General features: G+C 43.8%; 1 protein-coding gene across 6 annotated transcripts in view; it reads right to left on the reverse strand.

Annotated features, from left to right (window-relative positions):
• USP45 (ubiquitin specific peptidase 45) overlaps positions 1 to 17,990 on the reverse strand; it is an 883,181-nt gene that overhangs the window by 233,464 nt on the left and 631,727 nt on the right. For all 6 annotated transcript variants that reach the window (XM_069235543.1, XM_069235541.1, XM_069235545.1 and 3 more), the window contains one exon: positions 6,947 to 7,038. In XM_069235543.1, the coding sequence (XP_069091644.1) occupies positions 6,947 to 7,038 (92 nt within the window). The remainder of the gene's footprint in view (positions 1 to 6,946; positions 7,039 to 17,990) is intronic.

The following is a 17,990-nucleotide window of genomic DNA, read 5'->3' on the forward strand; positions in this document are numbered from 1 at the left end:
ATTTAAGGCACTCTCTAGATTCCCTTTCAGCCAACCTTTTCCCTGTGAGGATCATTTTTAGATCTTTCTTACTATATTGTAACACACTGACAGAATCCTCAATACTCATGTTCCCATCCACTACCTTTACAAGACTATCCACATAAGCTAGCAATGGAATTCTCACTCTATACTCCACAGTTAGACAATCTGCTATCACTTCTTTAGTGAATTTAGTGCCAGCTTTACTCCAAATACAATGCCACTGAGAGATGGGACTTATCTGCAATACGTCCTCTAAATAAGGGGCCGGCAGTTCTTTGTGGTGTATGTGAGAGGAGGTTCAAACGGGCATGCCAGTAATCTACATAAAAAGTGATTCTCCTGTATCTGTAAAAGAGTGCACCTTGTCGCGCCCCACAAAGAGGCCCCTGTAGGTAACACTAAATATACATTTACTTTTATGTAAGGTCAAGAGTTCTCTGATAGGCGTATTGCCAATTTTAACTGCAAATCAAAACAGGGCTTCTAAGGATATTATGAATTTCTGCTTTCCTGATTGCGGATGTGTTCCTCATTGTCCGCTACTACAGAAGTGAATCCCTAAATAAGTAAAACTTTATGTTTCAGCAAGTACTTCTCCTATATTATGTGAGTTTTGTTTTTAGACCTCACATTCCCACATATCATGGTAAATGTTTTCTTTAAGTTAATTTTCATGTCCCCATCCTCCATGTACAAAACAAAGCAGCCGATCAACAACCAACATCCATTAGCGGTTCTAGATCAGAACGGCATGATCTGCATACAGGAGGTTGGGGGTTGGCCAACTTTGGGGGCATCCAACTTAATTTTCTGCAGGGATTCATCCACCCTGTTAATATTTCATGAAAATAAGGGTGGGGCAAGGACGCAGCCTTGACAGAGCCCTCGTGTTACTTTGAAACATGGTGTAACTTCCCCCCTTAGCCCATACCGTACCCATGTAGTTAAGTGTCCATATATTTGTGACAGAAAGGTCACAATATCAATAGGGGCTCTCATCTTGGTCAATGACTACCACAACTTAGAGTGATTTACTAGGTTGAAAGTGCTGCTCAAGTCAACAAAATATATTGGATATGATCCTCTTAGCCAAAGAGTATTTTCTTATGAATAAATGGAGATTAACACATTGTTCCAAAGTGCCCATGTCCTTTCTAAACCCATATTGGGAATCTGTTAAGATCTGATTTTCTGTCACCCAAGATTTCAAACTCTCTAGTAGGGCTCTGCCCATTAGTTTAGCTGAAGAGTCCAGGAGGGATATTGGGCGGTAACTCTTTGTGTCCCCCGTCCCCTTTAAAAAATAAATAAATAAATCAGGATTATGATGCTACATGTCCAAGAGAAAGGCAGTTGACCTTTAGCTAACGCATTACACACCTGTGTCTGCATAGGAGCCCACAGGTTAATACTTGATTCAAATGTGTCTATCAGAACTCCATCACGGCCTGGTGCCTTCTTAGTAGCATACTTTTCTAAGGCAGAAGTGACCTCTTCTAAAGTATTGGATTTTAAGTATGATGGCTCTACGTGGCATATTAGAACAGGGGAAGAATCCAGTGCTTGGTTATCTGGGTTAAAGATTCTGCCACAATGGCTTACCCAATCAGTCTGCTGTACAAGAACCTCTACCCTGGGGGCTGATGAATCCTTTAGAAATGGCTGGTTGATAGTTCTCCAAAAGAGAGTGGCATCCCTTGTATCAGCTCCTGCTGTAAATTAGCCCATGCTTTCTCCTGCAATTCTGCTTTTATTTTTCTTAGTGCCTGCTTATAGAGGAATCTCAAGGCTGAGATCACCTCTCCATTTTTAGGATGGATCTGGAGGGCCTTCTTCAGGTTCTGATTTACTTGTGAGCAATCATAATCAAACAACCTGGTGGGTTTGCTGTTAGTCCTCCTCTTCCCAGCTACTGAACTGCTGTAAATATTTTGATAAAGGCTGCTATAATTTGGTAGGGAGAGGAATTGGGATCAGCACAGAGGGAGAACTTAGGGAAATTGTTATCGATAACCTTCTCTAACAGGGCAGTTCCATTAATATTTGTCCACCTAAGACTGACACCATTAGTGCCCTGGGTTTCAATGTGTTCAGCAAGTTGTGTCCCATTAATCCACTGCTTCGTAATATTAAGTACCATCAACAAAGAGTGTTGGCTACTAAAATGGCTTGGGTTGACCTTAAAGGATTCCACCAATCCCACTGCAATTTCAGAGATCAAAATATGACCAAAAGTAGAGCCATCATGGCTACCTTGAAAGGTGAAGATTATTGTTCCTTCACTGTCCTGAGTGTGGTTCATGAACTCTAGGTTATATTTAAAAATGAGTTCTTTTAGGGCCTCATCATAAGAATTATGTGAAAAGTGTGTTTGGTTACCCCCATGGATGTTTTTATACGCACAGATCTTACTACTGGGCTTTTCGCAGGTGTTAATATTAAAGTCCCTAACACATTTATATATACAATTGTTTTTGACACATGTCACAAAGAATTCCAGTTCTCTCCCTAGGTCATCACTGACCTTATTACTCGTATTGTCAAAAACATTGTTATAAAAGGTTATCAGAATAAAATTCAATTTGTCCGTGGTCTAAAGATGTAATATCTGAAAATAGGGTAAACTGGAAAAGGACTTTTTTACCGTAAAAGGAGAAGTAGTGGATATTAATAAAGCTAAACCCCTCTTAGCTCATCCATAGTTGGAGGGAATAGCTGGGGTGCTAAAGGGCTTATACCCAATCTATGTGAAAATCCCCTATTTACCAGGTTTCCTGTAGGCAGATCAGTCAGGTTAACCCAATCCTTGTTCCCCAACTTGTTTTTAATGCCTTTAATATCCCATTTACTTTTGTACCCTCACTGTACAGGTTTGGGGACCCTGGCCTAACCACGGAGGTAAGATTGGGTTATATTTCTATACGTCACAGCTTGCCCAACAGTATTCCCAGCTATTAAAGTTATGCTAATTTCCACTGTGGTCAGGTGAAACCTCCTGGCATTGAGTTTTTAAAGTCCTTGCGTTTCCCCAGGCAACTGTGGCTGCCCAGACAATCACAGTCATGAAGGAAGGTCAGAGGGGCGTAGCTGTTCTAAAGATTCACCTCCCCTGGTGCTGGGTGCGACCCACCTCCAGCCGAGGCTGGACACCTGGGTAACTGCCACTGGTATGATTTTGGGGCCTGAACCATGGGCCGAGGTCTATAGAAAAAACCCAATGGAAGGGCCCTAAGAAAAGATGAAAGACTGTTACCATCTCGGTGCCTGAGGGAAGCAAAGATTCTTTCCACCACAAGTGGGCTTTTAAAGTTTATAACAACACAGTCTCCTCCAAAGATTTCCCGTCTTTGCCTATCAAATGTACTTGTTAAACCATATTAATCCATCTTCCTAAGCAGGCCCTATTATACAATTGGACTCTAGCCAGTGTATAACCTTGTTCTTTAGTTGGATAAAGCTTTCCATTGAGCTAACCTTAAGGGGGGGGGGGGGAGACATTTCCCAAACACCACAACATAAGGGGTAGCTTTCAGTGGCAGATTTGGTATAACAACGTTTGTCGGGCAGGGGCGCATCATCCGCCTTATGAGATTGTCGGCTCGAGCATCTTCAGCCCGGCCTTTCGAGGTAACATGTAGCCAGTCACAACCCCTACTGATCACTCCAGCCCTGACAGTGTCCCCAGGGGCTGTTGTGGCTTCTAAGTCATGAGTGACCATACACGCTCTTATGTTAGGGGCATGTGTGGTAAAATAGGAGGCTCATCATCCTGATCACTATATGGCTACGTAGTTCTTACCCCTACCGGGTCATAAACAGCATTAGAGGAGAGAGATGGGGCCCGATTCTGGCCTTGTTCTCTCATAGTACATGCTGACTCATTGAGGTCTGGCAGTGTCAGTTTGATTCCTGAAAGAAGCGTACAGATTAGTTCCAATTTAGCATCCAAAGCACCAATCAGGTTATCATACAGTGAATCCATTAGGATTTCCAACTTGTCCTTCTTTCTGGGCACAGTGGTGTTAATCCTGGGGGACTGAGTGGTGTTAATCCTTGAGAGTTTAGATTTACTACCCATCTCTACTCTCTTCTTCTTTCATACCGCTCTATGTCCTTTGTTTGCGACCACCAAATCTTTGGCCTCTAAAGGAATAGGAGCCTTGCGGGGTCTAGGTGACAAAGGGGGTTTTAATGTTGTAGAAACCTGTGAACTTGATAAGAGACTCTCCCTATCCCCAGCTGATGGGGGGGGGGGAGGCTCATCCCCAGGCACATTCTTAAAATCACAAGCCTGGGGAGTAAGAGTCTTCAGGGATGTTGAGATGGATGATGAGAGAGATAGACAGCGTTCAGCCAGCTTGATCTCTTTGCTGATAACTATGGCGCGTTGCTAAAATGCATCCATAGCAGAACTGGAATGAGGTATAGGTGCACCAACTGGTGGCTTTCATTACCCAATACTTCGAGACTCTTTGTAAAATGGATAGGAGGGGGGGGGCTCTACAGATCTGTGAGCCCCCAAATAGGTAGCCAGATTATCCCTTGTACCAACTTGGTGCCCCAGTAAATACCAAGCTAATAAGACAGGAATGGCTAAAAAACGCACTACGGTGCCCCCTGTTACTGAGTTAATACGGTCTCACCACTCTATAAATATCTCAACAGACCCAGGGGGCACAAATCCAATACCTGTTGACTAGTGTACTGTGTGGCTACTCACATATGCCTGAGGAGTTAGTTTCAAATTGAAGGAGGTAAAAAACTGGGCCACCTATTGGTGAGCGGATGCAGGCTGAATCACAAGACAAGCTCCAAGGAGGGTAGACACAAACCCTAAGGGCCTTCCTGGATCCAACAATGGGATATGGATCAATGCCTGGACCAAAACCAAGAGACAGGGCCCAGCCCAGCCTCTTCCAGACGTGAGCAGGTACATCCTTGGTCAGGGCATGGCCTGAGCAAGGCCCGCACGCATCCCGAGATGCGGAAGATAGTAGGGTGCTTAAGAGCACATGAAGTGGGTAAAACACGAACACCGCCCCCTCCTCAGACAGCAAAGCAGTATGGGACACTGAGTCACCAAGAACATCCAAGCCTCCACCTGAACGTCCCATGCTGTAGGAGGTGGTATGGCGCTTAGGAGCGCGGGGAAATCAGGCACGCCCCCTTCTCAGGCAGCACAGCAGTATGAGACACCAAGCCCCCAAGAACAGCCAAGCCTCCTCCTGTACATCCCGATTGCTACAAAGACTGTTCCAAATGACCTGTTTTTACTTGATGGAATTTTGTTTGTGAGCCACATAATTCATACTGTCCCTTCTCTTAGCCTAAACACTTTTTCCCATAGACACAGAATGGGGAAAAACCTTTGCTACATCTGGCCCTAAGCTCACAATCACACAGTCTTTCAGCTACTATGCCTTAGTATTTATCTTTTTCTTTATCTTTACCCTTGTCTTTCCCTTTATCTTTTTTCCCTTATTTTCTATTAAAATTTCTTTACCTTTTATAAAACCGTATATACAATGTTTTATTACTTCTTGTTATATACAATTGTACTTTTGTTCATATATTATTTTATTCTTCAAATAAAACCTATTAAACTCAAGAGGATAACAACAGTAGTATTAACAAAACAATTATAAAGTACAATAAATATTAAAATATGATGATGAAATAAAACACAGTTTACAGTTTAGAGATATTAATCAAAACATAAGAATATCACTAATTATCTATGCTGAACATTAAGGAAATAAGTTGCATGGCTCTCAAGTGAGTTGTTGCTCTACCTCTCCTGATCCATCCCTTCCCCTCTCCACCATGTCTCCTTAAAAACTAGACTTTTCTGGAACTTGTTTTTTGCATAATTAATAAAAGCTCAGATGAACTGGCTAGCCCAGGGTTCTGCAAAGTCGGTCCTGGAGAGCCGGGTCCATGCCAGATTTTTAGCATATCCACATTTAGAAACAAGATGTTTCAGAATTCTAAATTTTTCTAATTGTGGGTATGCTAAAAATCTGGCATGGACCCGGCTCTCCAGGACCGACTTTGCAGAACCCTGGGCTAGCCCATACCCCTGTCTGATAATTTAATTCACCTTCAGATGTGAGGCATAGTTCTTCAGAGTCTTCGGATACTAATCCTTATAAATTCCTGCACATTGTTTCCACACCATAGCTAGAAAAGCATCTTCCACAGTGGGGTCTTGGTTGCATAACAAGAACAACATTGGTATAAAAGTGTTTCTTACTCCTATTCTTCTCAGCCAAGAGGCAATTCTTTCCCCAATCGCCTCATACTTGGGACCCATTAAAAGGGAAATGCTGTGTCCTTTCTGAATGGTTTAAGTGATAGGTACAGATTTCAGTCACTGCTAAGCTCCATCTCATCATTTTATTTTCTTCATCACAGATATCAAAATATATCTTGCATTGTAAACAATTGGTTTGTTGAGGTCTCAAAAATGTCTGCACACAGTGCAGATTGGTTATTATCTAAGGGACATATATCCTGCCATTGGAGGACTTCCAAGCTTTTGCTCTCTGATAGGTGGATCTGCGGATGTATCAAAGTTTCCATAGTTAATGCATGAAGGACCTGCCTTAATTCAACATGACCTTTTGATGGTTTATCCAATTTTAGATGATTAGCACAAATAATCCATATTGGCTGCTTACCATTTAACAGCATCTCTCTTGAACCCATTCTGCACTCTCTTGAATTGATATATAAGTGACATCAGCTCCAACAGCAAGTTTTGAGAGAACACAAATCTAGATCTCTAGATTGACATATGATGGCAACGCATTAATGAAACTGTTTGACACAGATTGATTAACCTAACATATGAAAGGGAAAAGACAGGACAGGAGGTAAAACTTCAACTAAAATACCCAAAGGTTTTTCAGAAACTACTTACGTTTTCACATTCCTCACACATGATGGTGTTAGTCAATTCACCAACAAAGATGTGATCTATGAAGTTCATTTTCACACCCTCTTTTCCATAAGCTGAAATGATAAAAGTAGTTTGAAACACGGTCACAAATAATCTGTAGATTAACTTACAAATTCTGTATAGACACAGCAACTGAACCCTTTCCAGGCATGGCGCTTTTATTTTACCATGAACAACATATGAACATGAGTTCACCAGAGTCCTGAAATCTCAAACTACAATAAAAATTATGATCATTTTCTTTGTATTATTTTTGAGTTAGAAATACCAATTGTTTTCAAGATTGCTAAATATCATGTTTTGTTTCTTTTCATAATTCTTATCTCATTACTGGTAATTTGTAGAGCTTTGTAAGAGGTTTGTAGGTTACAACACTGGAAAGATTTACAAAGACTTTCATCAATTCAATGTCAATAACAAGTGTCCTAACTGGGCTGCATTTAGAATATTTAAATGTGTGTGACATTACTGCTTCAAAAGTAGACGGACCAAAGCCAAACATGTTATCATCCACACTAATTTCAACCTCCAATTCCACACAGTTGGCCATACAAACCATGGTCCGGGATTGGCTTATTTAGTTTATATGCTGGGTACTCTTGGTTGCATTATCAAAATGTGTAAATTGTCCAATCTTGTTAAAACTGGTGTGACGTTCCCCTCAGTTTAAGAGAGTGTAATCCTTTTGTGTCTCTGGCTACCCTTTTGGTGTGGGTGGTTTAATGGATACAAGTAGGGTGTTAAGCGAAATGTAGAAAGTGAATGCTAAATTGTCAGACTACTCTATATGAATGGGTTGAAGGCATGTATTGCAGACAGCCATTGAAAATCAGGTCAAAAACCTTTTCTTTGAGTGAGGGACTAGATGAGTGGTTTAAGATTATGAATGTGTGCAAGGTGTGCTACTGCGAAAGTTTGGGTTACCCCAGAAATAAACCAGAACGAATTAAGGAATAAAAACTCTGCAGGCCAGAACCCTGATTATAACATGTACACATTAATGTGAGTGCCCGATTGAAGCAGGTACAATTTGGGCAGTCAAACATAAGAAATTAACTGAAAAGGTATTGCAATTGTTACATATCTTTAAACGAAAGAGCTAAATATGTTCTTTCAAGTTTAAGCAAAACAATATGAACTGACCTTTAAGAAGTTTAATGGAAATGACTTGAGACATTTATAGCATGATTTGAAGCATACTTAACTGATGGCTAGGCCAAAACAAAGTCTTTGGATAGCTCTAGATCATATTTTGGTGAGAGCAGTTTTAAGAAACAAGCCAAAATGGATGATTAATTTGCAGTCCTGGTCTTCGCTGAAACATTTGTTTCAAGGCATGGAGGTTTGTACAGCAATGCCTCACTCAATTGCTCATTCCATTGGAATTTCATAAGAGTTTAATTTCAGAATTGGCATTAATTACAGTTTTGCTCTATCATGGTGGATACTCAACACCCTAAAGTTGGCAAGCTGCAAATTTAGAGGCGTTTCCAAAATCTGAGAAGGACTGGAAAAACGACGAGCCATCCAGACCAACCTCACATGAAACTCTGTTAATTGTGATAAAGTATGATCTTCATAATAAATACCACTTGTGCCGCTATTATTTTTAAAGGTATTTTAAGATTCCAGTTTATGGAAGACACTGGTTCGCCAGAACAGAATTAGAGGAAATCTTGACAGATCGACTGTCCTTAGTGTCCACTGTGGCATGTTCAATACAGTAGCACTTCTGTAGTTTAGAGCAAATACCACAACTTGTCAATATTAACACTTTTGTTTCCAAAAAGGCTTACATTTTCTTTAGGATTTCACCCCAGCCTTCCCCATTTAATGTGTGTGTGTGGTCCTCACATTTAAGATGCTGAGTTGATAGTCATGCGTTAGTCATATACTGATTTCTGATGGATACTTCTAACCAAAGATTCCTCACCTTTAGGTCATCACTTTTGCATGCTGATGTTCTCCAGAAGGCTAGCACCCTAAAATGCAATCTGACTAGAGCAGAGCTAGGACTCCTGTATGCGTTCCTCTTCTACCCAGAGTTCTGAGGAAAATCACAAACGACTGGGTTAAAGTCATCCAAGTGGCTCTAGACTGGGCCAGGAGAGTGAGGTACCTAGAACTTCCTGGCATTGGCATCTGTCCTCCAATTCGCTTGCCCCCTTAGGAGGGCCTTCTGTTGCAAATGCATGGCAGGGTATTTCACCCAGGTCTGCACAATCCACACCTGGAGATTACGTGCTGGCAGTTGACTGTATTTGATCTCCCCTCTCGAAGTATATGTAGTCACCTTGCTACCAGGTGTCCTTCATCAAGCCTGTTTATGGCGAACGCTGGAACAAGTCTGTGATTTGATGCAGACCCCATAATAAAGACCACTGGCAGGCCAATTTGCCAGATGTAATGTTGTTTGTTTTGTCTTTGGCCCAGCAAGAACCTGCAGTGGGCATTGTTAAAGATTATCTGTCATCCCTTTCTGCCTTTTTGCATTTACCTGACCAGCCATCTTGTTCAAATCACTTGCTGTGATACAGCTTTCTTAAAGGCCTACATCATATGTTTCCTCCTAAACCCTTTGTGATACCAGAATGGGATCCTAATTTATTTCTCTACTTTTCTTCTGTGCATCACTTTTGCGCTTGACAGTATTTCTCATTGTGATAACTTTAGATCTCCGCATTGGTGAGCTTCAGCGTCTTTCAGTCCAGCTGCCCTACACCATCATTTGTCATGACAAACTGGTGCCTAGGAACAGAGCAGCCTCCTGTACCAGGGACTGTAATGTCCATTCAATTTGGAAAGTTCATCACACTTCTGACGTTCTTTGCTCAACCTCAATTTTCCAAAGAGGAGAGACTCCATGCTGAGTTTTTTCACGGATCGCACCAAATACCTCTTTGTGTGGTTCTCTGCGGCAAAGAAAGGAAAGACAGTGCAGAGAATAACTCTGTCCAGGTGGACAGTCCTCTGCAGTAAGATGTGCTATGCACTGGTCAAGAAGCAGCCTCTGATAGCCCATTCAACCACTGTCAAGGATGCTATCACTGTACTGGCATGAACAGTGTTTTTCTTGGATACTTATCAGCCTGCAACATGGCGTTTCAGTGCACACATTCATGAAGCACTACAGCGGGATGGGAATTTTAGACATTTGGTCCAGCAGGGCTTTCTGGAATTAACCATCTCACAGACTATCCATCTGCAGAGGTACTGCTTTGGTAGTTAAGCTAAAAGTGAGGAACTCGCAGTTAGAGGTATCCATCAGAAGAACAAATTACTTACCTTTATGGATGCTCTTTGAGTGTATACTCTACTTAACAGTAGATTCCTCACCATCCTCCCACCTCCTTATTCTATGGAATGGCCTATTTTCCATTTGAAAAAGTTCAAAATCAGACATCTATACACTGGCACAATTAATTGATTTTTGTGCTCCCCGTCCAAGGGCGAGGGTAGTGTCAAGAAAGAAACAGACGTCAGTGTGCTTGGGTAGCACTTTTGGAGTGGAACGGAGTTTACATGGAGCCAAACGATTCCAGCCACTGGCACACAGAGGCTAGGCTGAAAAATCTTCTGCAACCAGACTGTCGCTTGGGGATATTCTAAAGGTGAGGAATCTGGGGTTAGATCACCAGCAAGAGCGCTAATGAGGGTAAATAACTTGTTCAACAAGCATCTATACATTTGAGTCACAGGGTCTAATTAGAATCCTGAAACCCTTCAATAATGCTTTTAAAGAAAGTAGTTTGAACATGAATTCACTGATTAGAAGTGTTTTTAAAGTACCAAGCCTTAAGAAAATCTTCCTATTAGTCTCCATTTAGTTTCAAACAACAATCATTATTTTTTATTTTATTTGTGCATAACAAAACATCAAAATATGTATTTTCCCAAAGGGTCCTCCTCTAACATTTTCAACCGATAATACCTATTAATATTACAGGTCTTACAGTGTGGGCTGTACAAAGGGCCATGTCTGTATTAATTAGAGAGCTCAAACATACTTTACGCACCTAGTGGGAGCTCAATAGCCACACCAACCATAGCAGCACTTGTCACATTTCCTTGAACATCCTCTGCTTTTCTAATTCAAAAGACTGTGCCCCCATACACCTTTCAAGGTCCCAAAACCATTGCCACTGTGTCACCCCAAGCGTATGCTACAATTTGTGTAGCTACCACTACAGCAAGATCAAGAAGCATTTTCTGTAGTTTCTACATCCCCACAATCATTCTGGTTGATAGGTCTTTTAATGTGATTACAAATCTACATTTAGGGGGTGATTCTAACTTTGGCGGGCGGCGGAGGCCGGCCGCCAAAGTTCCCCCAACAGAATACCGCTACGCGGTCAGAAGACCGCCGCGGTTATTCTGTGTTTCCCGCTGGGCTGGCGGGCGACCGCCAGAAGGCCGCCCGCCAGCCCAGCGGGAAACCCCTTCCCACAAGGAAGCCGGCTCCGAATGGAGCCGGCGGAGTGAGAAGGGTGCGACGGGTGCAGTAGCACCCGTCGCGATTTTCAGTGTCTGCATGGCAGACACTGAAAATCTTTTAGGGGCCCTCTTACGGGGGCCCCTGCAGTGCCCATGCCATTGGCATGGGCACTGCAGGGGCCCCCAGGGGCCCACTGACACCCCTCACCGCCATCCTGTTCCTGGTGGTCACAACCGCCAGGAACAGGATGGCGGTGAGGGGGTCGGAATCCCCATGGCGGCGCAGCAAGCTGCTCCGCCATGGAGGATTCCTCAGGGCAGCGGAAAACCGGCGGGAGACCTAGAATCCTAAGCAAAATGCAATGCAAATCTCACAAAGGCACTCTGCATGGTCACAAAGTGTAAAAACCTGCACAAAACAGCTCAGACCTGTGCACCTCATCTGATCATGCAATGGTAACAGACATGTCCATTCCCCCCAACAGGGGCAGGGGTCAGAGGCAGGAGACAGCAGGTTGGTGCTGCGGACGTGGGGGGCGAGCTCTAGACCTAAAACAGGTCAGAGGTCGCTCACTCGCAACGCGCAGCGCCAGCCATTAACAAGGGAGGGGGGAGGGAGGAGCAGCTGGGAGGCGGGAGGGAGCGGCGAATGGGGGCGCGAGGGGGGCGGGGCCGCAGGGAGGCAGCGGCAGGGAGCGGAGAGCAAGGGGGAGCGCACAAGGGGCGAAAACACGAAAAACAAGGCACAAAAAAGTCGGGCACAATTTTAAAAACAGTCACAATTTGAAAACAGTCACAGAAATACACTAATGGCACAGTATACAATCGGGGAAACAGCAATCAGAGGGGCACAACGGGGGCAGATGCGCAGGAGGCGAGGCGCTTGAAAACAGTAAAAACGCACTTACAGGACGGCGAAAAGTGGCACAAACAGAAGGGGCACGACAGGGGCAGAAGCGCAAGGAGGCAAGGCGCTGAAAAATGAGAAAAACACTTACAGGACGGCGGAAAGCGGCACACGGGTCAAGTGAAGCTTACTAGAGCCCACTAGACACCAGGGATGAGGCGCAGGAGGATGCCTGCGGGTGGAGGAGGGCCTCGAACACGCTAGCAGCAGCGTGGACGGGGGTCAGAGGCAGGAGACAGCAGGTTGGTGCTGCGGACGTGGGGGGCGAGCTCTAGACCTAAAACAGGATGGCATTCACGGTACTGTGTCTGGCCTACAGAGATCTTTTCAGGCTCTGGCCTCCTCTTTGACGGCAGCCAGTGTCCCTGGTCTTTCCAGCCCCTCTCCCAGCACCTCCACCCCTTCCAGCACCCCACTCCCTTCACCCGTCCAAAGCACACATTCTGACACGTAGGCATACACCTCAATACACAAGAAGCACACTTCAAAACAGAAGCACCACACCTCCCACCACAGGCATACACACAGCCAACATACACAGGCACACACACCAACATCCACTTCCCCCAGTGTGTCCGCATCTTCCGCCTCCCTGTCTGTCCCCTCTACATGCGCACCCACAGGCACTGCACCCTCATTCAATGTTGCTGACCCTATTCATGCAGTCACCACAATATCTTGCATCCATTCATGCACCCCAAACACCACACCTGCACTCACCACGACTTTAGTTGACACATGCAGCACACTCACCAGACAACATACATTTACACTGCCAGACTCTCTAGTCCCCTCTGTGTCCACCCCCCCTCCTCCCAAGACCCTCAAACGCACCAAAACACCCACCCATCACACCTCAGCATACTGTCCAGTCACCTGCACCCACATCACTCACACCTACACCTGTCACGACCACTCCCTCTACCTCCACTCCCACGCCTTCCTCCAGGTCCACCCCAATTGCGAAACTTTTCCTATCCCGTGTAGACCTATTCGAACCCACTAGCCCACCCCGTCTCGTCCCTAAACATGCCCACCTCCTTGCCCTGTCCACTCCTCCCACGTCACAGCCCGCCACTGTCCGCCCTTCCCATTCCCGTGCTACCTCCCCCTGTGAGCAAGAGACCCCGTGCTGGCCCTGGATCATCTGCCGCACCCCAGGCCAAGTCCTCTCCACCTGCCTCAAGGTCCAGATCCAAGCCCCCTCTACTATCAAAACGTAAGGACAAGCCCCCCCTCTCAGTCATAAGTCCCCACCCCCACCACCCACTGCCCCTGTTCCCTGAGGTGCCTGGATGCCGCATTGTTGCCCCTATGAGGTGGAGTACCTTTGCACTTGTGGGAGTCAAGTTGGGGCCAATTTGGCACATCGGACTACGTACTCTGGACTGGCCATTGGCCTTATGTTGCACTTATATTGCTCATTGAGCTGAATAAAAATTCATGTGTGGCCAGTGTTGTTTATGGCACACTCAGGATCTGTGGTTCATCGTTTCTTTGGTTGGGAGTGTTGGGCACATGTGTGTACTTTGGGCAAGTTGGATTTGCCTTGTGTCGGGTAAGTACCTCTTGCTATGGGCTTGTGCTGTTGTGAAGGGTTGTGGGTGCGTTGCCGGGTGGGTGGAGTGGGTGGGTATGTAACTGTGCCCTTTCTTCCCTTGTTTAGTAGGTTGCGGTATTTACCGTCGTCGTCGGCGGTCTCGGTCGTGGAGGTATATGGCAAGGAGCAGGGCTGGCATGATCTGCAACTCTCTATCCATTTCTGCTTCGGCGTGTTGTGTGTGCCTCTGGTGAGTGTTTCCTTTTATTTGGTTCGTTTCCACCTGCCTCTGCTTGGCGGTGGCTCCCGCACTGACGGCGGTCTAGTGCTTCATTATTTGATGGGCGGGTAGGGACGTTCCATCGGACTGTGGGCGGGCTCTGCCGTCGTTGTCGGCACTCCTGTGCTGGCGGTGAGTGGTTTTTAGGCTGCCTGTGTTTAAGGTGGTTCATTATTTGGGGGTCCAGACCGCACGACTGCTGGCAGTTGTTACCGCCGCCGGTGCAGTGTTTACCGCCGTGTTCGGAATGAGGGCCTATGTCCTATTCGGGACAGACGAGTGGTTTGATTCAATTTGTACCAAGGCCCAGAAATGTCTTAAGGAAGCCGTAAATAAAACCCAAGGTGTGCTTAGTAAGTGCAGGATAGAAGATGTGTATATAGCCCAGCCATGAGGGGAAGGAAAAAAGCTCTAAAGGACAAAGCATGGGAAAGACCCTACTCGAAGCGAGCCTTAATGAAGATGGTGCAGCTTTTTGGCACGTTATTAATAAACTCTACCAAAGAGAAGACACCACTCCCAGACTGAAAGTAGCTATTACTGAAGCCGAGTGGGTGACTCACTTTAGAAGTATTCATTCAAATCCAAACAAGAAGCCAGCATAGTACCCCATGTTGTGGATGCTGCCACTGCAGAACCTTCTAGTAGTATTTCTAGTCTTACTCCCTGGAGGAGGTCAACAAGGCCCTCATGGCTAGTAAAGTTGGAAAGCACCAGGCCCTGATGGTGGGCCTGTCGATCTCTTCAAGAGTAATGGTTCCTCTCTGGGGGCCTTCGTTAACCCAGGTGTAGGGCGCATCCTGCGCCACTGTTTTTTTTAGCACTTGGCCGGAGTCACTTATTGTTCCAATTTAAAAGAGGGGGGAGTCGATCCTCACTAGTTTGCTATCACCCAATTTTACTGCTTGACTCCCTGGTGAAAGTAGTAGGCTGTATTATCCTGGACAGACTAGAGGAGTGAATTGCAAGCAATGTGATTTTATCTGACTTACAATATGGTTTCCATAGCAGGGTTGAGACAATAGAACAAGGACTTACCCTTAATCTTATAGTTGGAAAGTATACACATATCAAGCCAGGAAGTATATTTTCAGCTTCTGTTGATTTACCTAGCGCATTTGATTGTGTTATGCATGACAAACTGTGGAATATCATGAAAGAGCTTGGCATAGACCCCGCCCATTATTCAGTTCCTGAGAGAGTTTTATTCTGGAAGCAGGGCCCGGGTTCGATTCGGCCTTAGGGGGGAATGTTCCAACCATTTTAGCGTAGGGAGAGGCATCAGACAGGGGTGCATTCTCATAACTTTTCTATTTACATACTAAATTATTATTCTAGGCAAAGTTTTAAAAGATAATTGCACTGATCGCCCGCACATAAGCCATTGTCTGATTCTGACCCTTTTATATGTTGATGCCATTCTTATAGCTCTCACTCCTTTGGCCTTTCAACTGTTACTCTCATGTTTTGTAGATTATATGCAGGAATTAGGGATTTTAGTCAATATTGGTAAAACATTTTTAATGAAATGTTGGAGGAGGAATCCGGAATGCCTCGATTTTATGATTGGAGGACCAAGATTAATTTTACTCCATTCCTTTCATATTTGGGCATTTTGTTTGATAAAAATGGATCCTGGAAACAGGCGATTAACACCCGAAAACCATATTTTATGAAAGCTTTAACTCTGTGGCAAAATTAGGCATGAAGCCACCTAAGAAAATGTTAGCCATCTATAAGGCTAAGTGTTTTTTGACTGGACTGTTTGGGGGGCCGGTGTCTGGGGTTACTACAGCTGTCACCCTCTCCAAATTGTGGGAAATTATTTTTTAGGAACCTTTTGCCAGTTCCTCAGAGTTGTTCCTTGGTAATCTCCCAGTCAGAAGTGGGAGACCCTTTCTTAACAGATGTTGCTAGAACTCAGCCAATCCTTCTTTGGTATAACATCTGGACTTCAGAGGATACTACACTCAACTGAGAGATCATTAGGGGTTGATTTAAATCGCCTTCCTTTTTACAAATCCCTTGGCTGTATTATATTAAAAACCTTTGCTCTGATTTGAGACATCCATATTATTTTGACTCCCCGGACATACTGATGTTAAGTAGCAGAAAAGATTTGAAACAGGCCTTTTTTCCTTGTTTGAGAATCTCAGACTGACCACGAAGCTTACCAAACCAAGTATCCTCAAAAGTCAAACGATGTTGGTTACTTATAATACACAACCATATCTTAACTTTGTGCAGAAAGCTAGACACAAATTTATTCTAACAAGATTTAGATTGGATATATTTAATAGATTAACAACCTTCCCCACTGTTAATGATTGGCCTGAGACACTTGTTAAATGCCCTTGTGACAATTTGTCAGATCAAAGTACAATGCACATTGTCTTATTTTGTCAATTTATAAAGCCGTGTGTAAGAGCATTTTATTATGTTGTCTGCATGAATATAAATCTGCATAATGTCTTCCTGCGTTTCTTTAGCCATTGCCCACACCTCTGATCTGCTGCACTATGTCTACCTATTTATCATCAGTGATTAATCGGAGGAAACTTTTGCACATCTGCAATGATTCTGCTATATTAAGATTAATTTTTATGTTTTGGCATTGTTTACATTTATTCAGATTCACTGTGTATTTCTGTTTTTAATCGTTTACCCGATTTACTGGGTATATATGGTTTTAGTACAAAATCAAATAAAGCTTATTTTGACTTTGAGTCAACAGAAATGCCCAGGTGACAGGCAGACATCTAAGGAGGAGGTGGATGCAAGTTGTTTTATTCTGATTTTATGAGAGGTCAGCAGATGTTTTGCCTTATTAGGATTGAGCTTTAAATGGTTTGCTGACATCCACCATCTGCTTACAGAAAGACTTTTGGCCAACATGCGCTCAACAGATTTATTCTAAAGTGATACTGACAAAGTGGTAGCCTAAAAAATCTTGTTGGGTAGTGTGCACTAAACAAATGTCTTCATTTAGTCAACACTGGTATTATCACCCCATAGAGAGTGTTACCTCTTTACTCACCCTTTATAAGCAGCAGATCTCAATACTCACATACAAAAGCAGTCTTCCATGCTATAGCCTCTTGATCAATGAACAGAATAAAGCCATTCCACACCTTTAGAACCATCAGAAAACTATATTGGCTCCTGCTTCAAGAATACATCCCATTTAACAAGTGCAGTGTTATTTACAAGTCACTCAAAATAAAGAAACCAAACTACCTACCCGATAAATAGCCTAGACCAAATCTGATTAACAAGGAGTGTCCATGAACACTACTCACATTGTCTTTTTTGCATTTTTAAAATGGATGGAGAGTATGTTAAACTGGAAAATGGTCTGTCTGCCTATAGTAGCATCCATATAAAAATCTTTGCATGTAGGGAACTCCTTGAAATCAATGGCAATCTAATCTACAGGTCATTTTGAGATTCTTTGAATTAAAGTGCGCTGGGAAGGAATGCAGTGTATAAATCAACAATTCATAACTCAAGTTAGCCTATTTAAACAATATCTTAATTATCTTCTCTTTGGAGCTTAAGAACTGAAGGGCAATCTGGTCATTTAAATCTCCTCACTCAAGTATCCTAACTCATGGGAACTGAGATCTCACTAACTACAAATTGAGTTTAAGATCATTTGTCTTCCAAAGGGGGAGGGAGGGCATATTAAGAATTATCACTTTGAGACCTCCCTTCACACTAGAAATGGAGGGTGTAAGAATAACAACCACTGAATCTGCTTTACATGTACATTACATCAAGGAGAGAAACTATGGCGGTTTTAGAATTCTACTGCATTTTGAAGAACAGTTCTGATCAGCATTTA

The sequence above is a fragment of the Pleurodeles waltl genome, chromosome 5 (assembly GCF_031143425.1).
Source record: "Pleurodeles waltl isolate 20211129_DDA chromosome 5, aPleWal1.hap1.20221129, whole genome shotgun sequence".
In the NCBI taxonomy this organism is placed as follows: Eukaryota; Metazoa; Chordata; class Amphibia; order Caudata; family Salamandridae; genus Pleurodeles; species Pleurodeles waltl.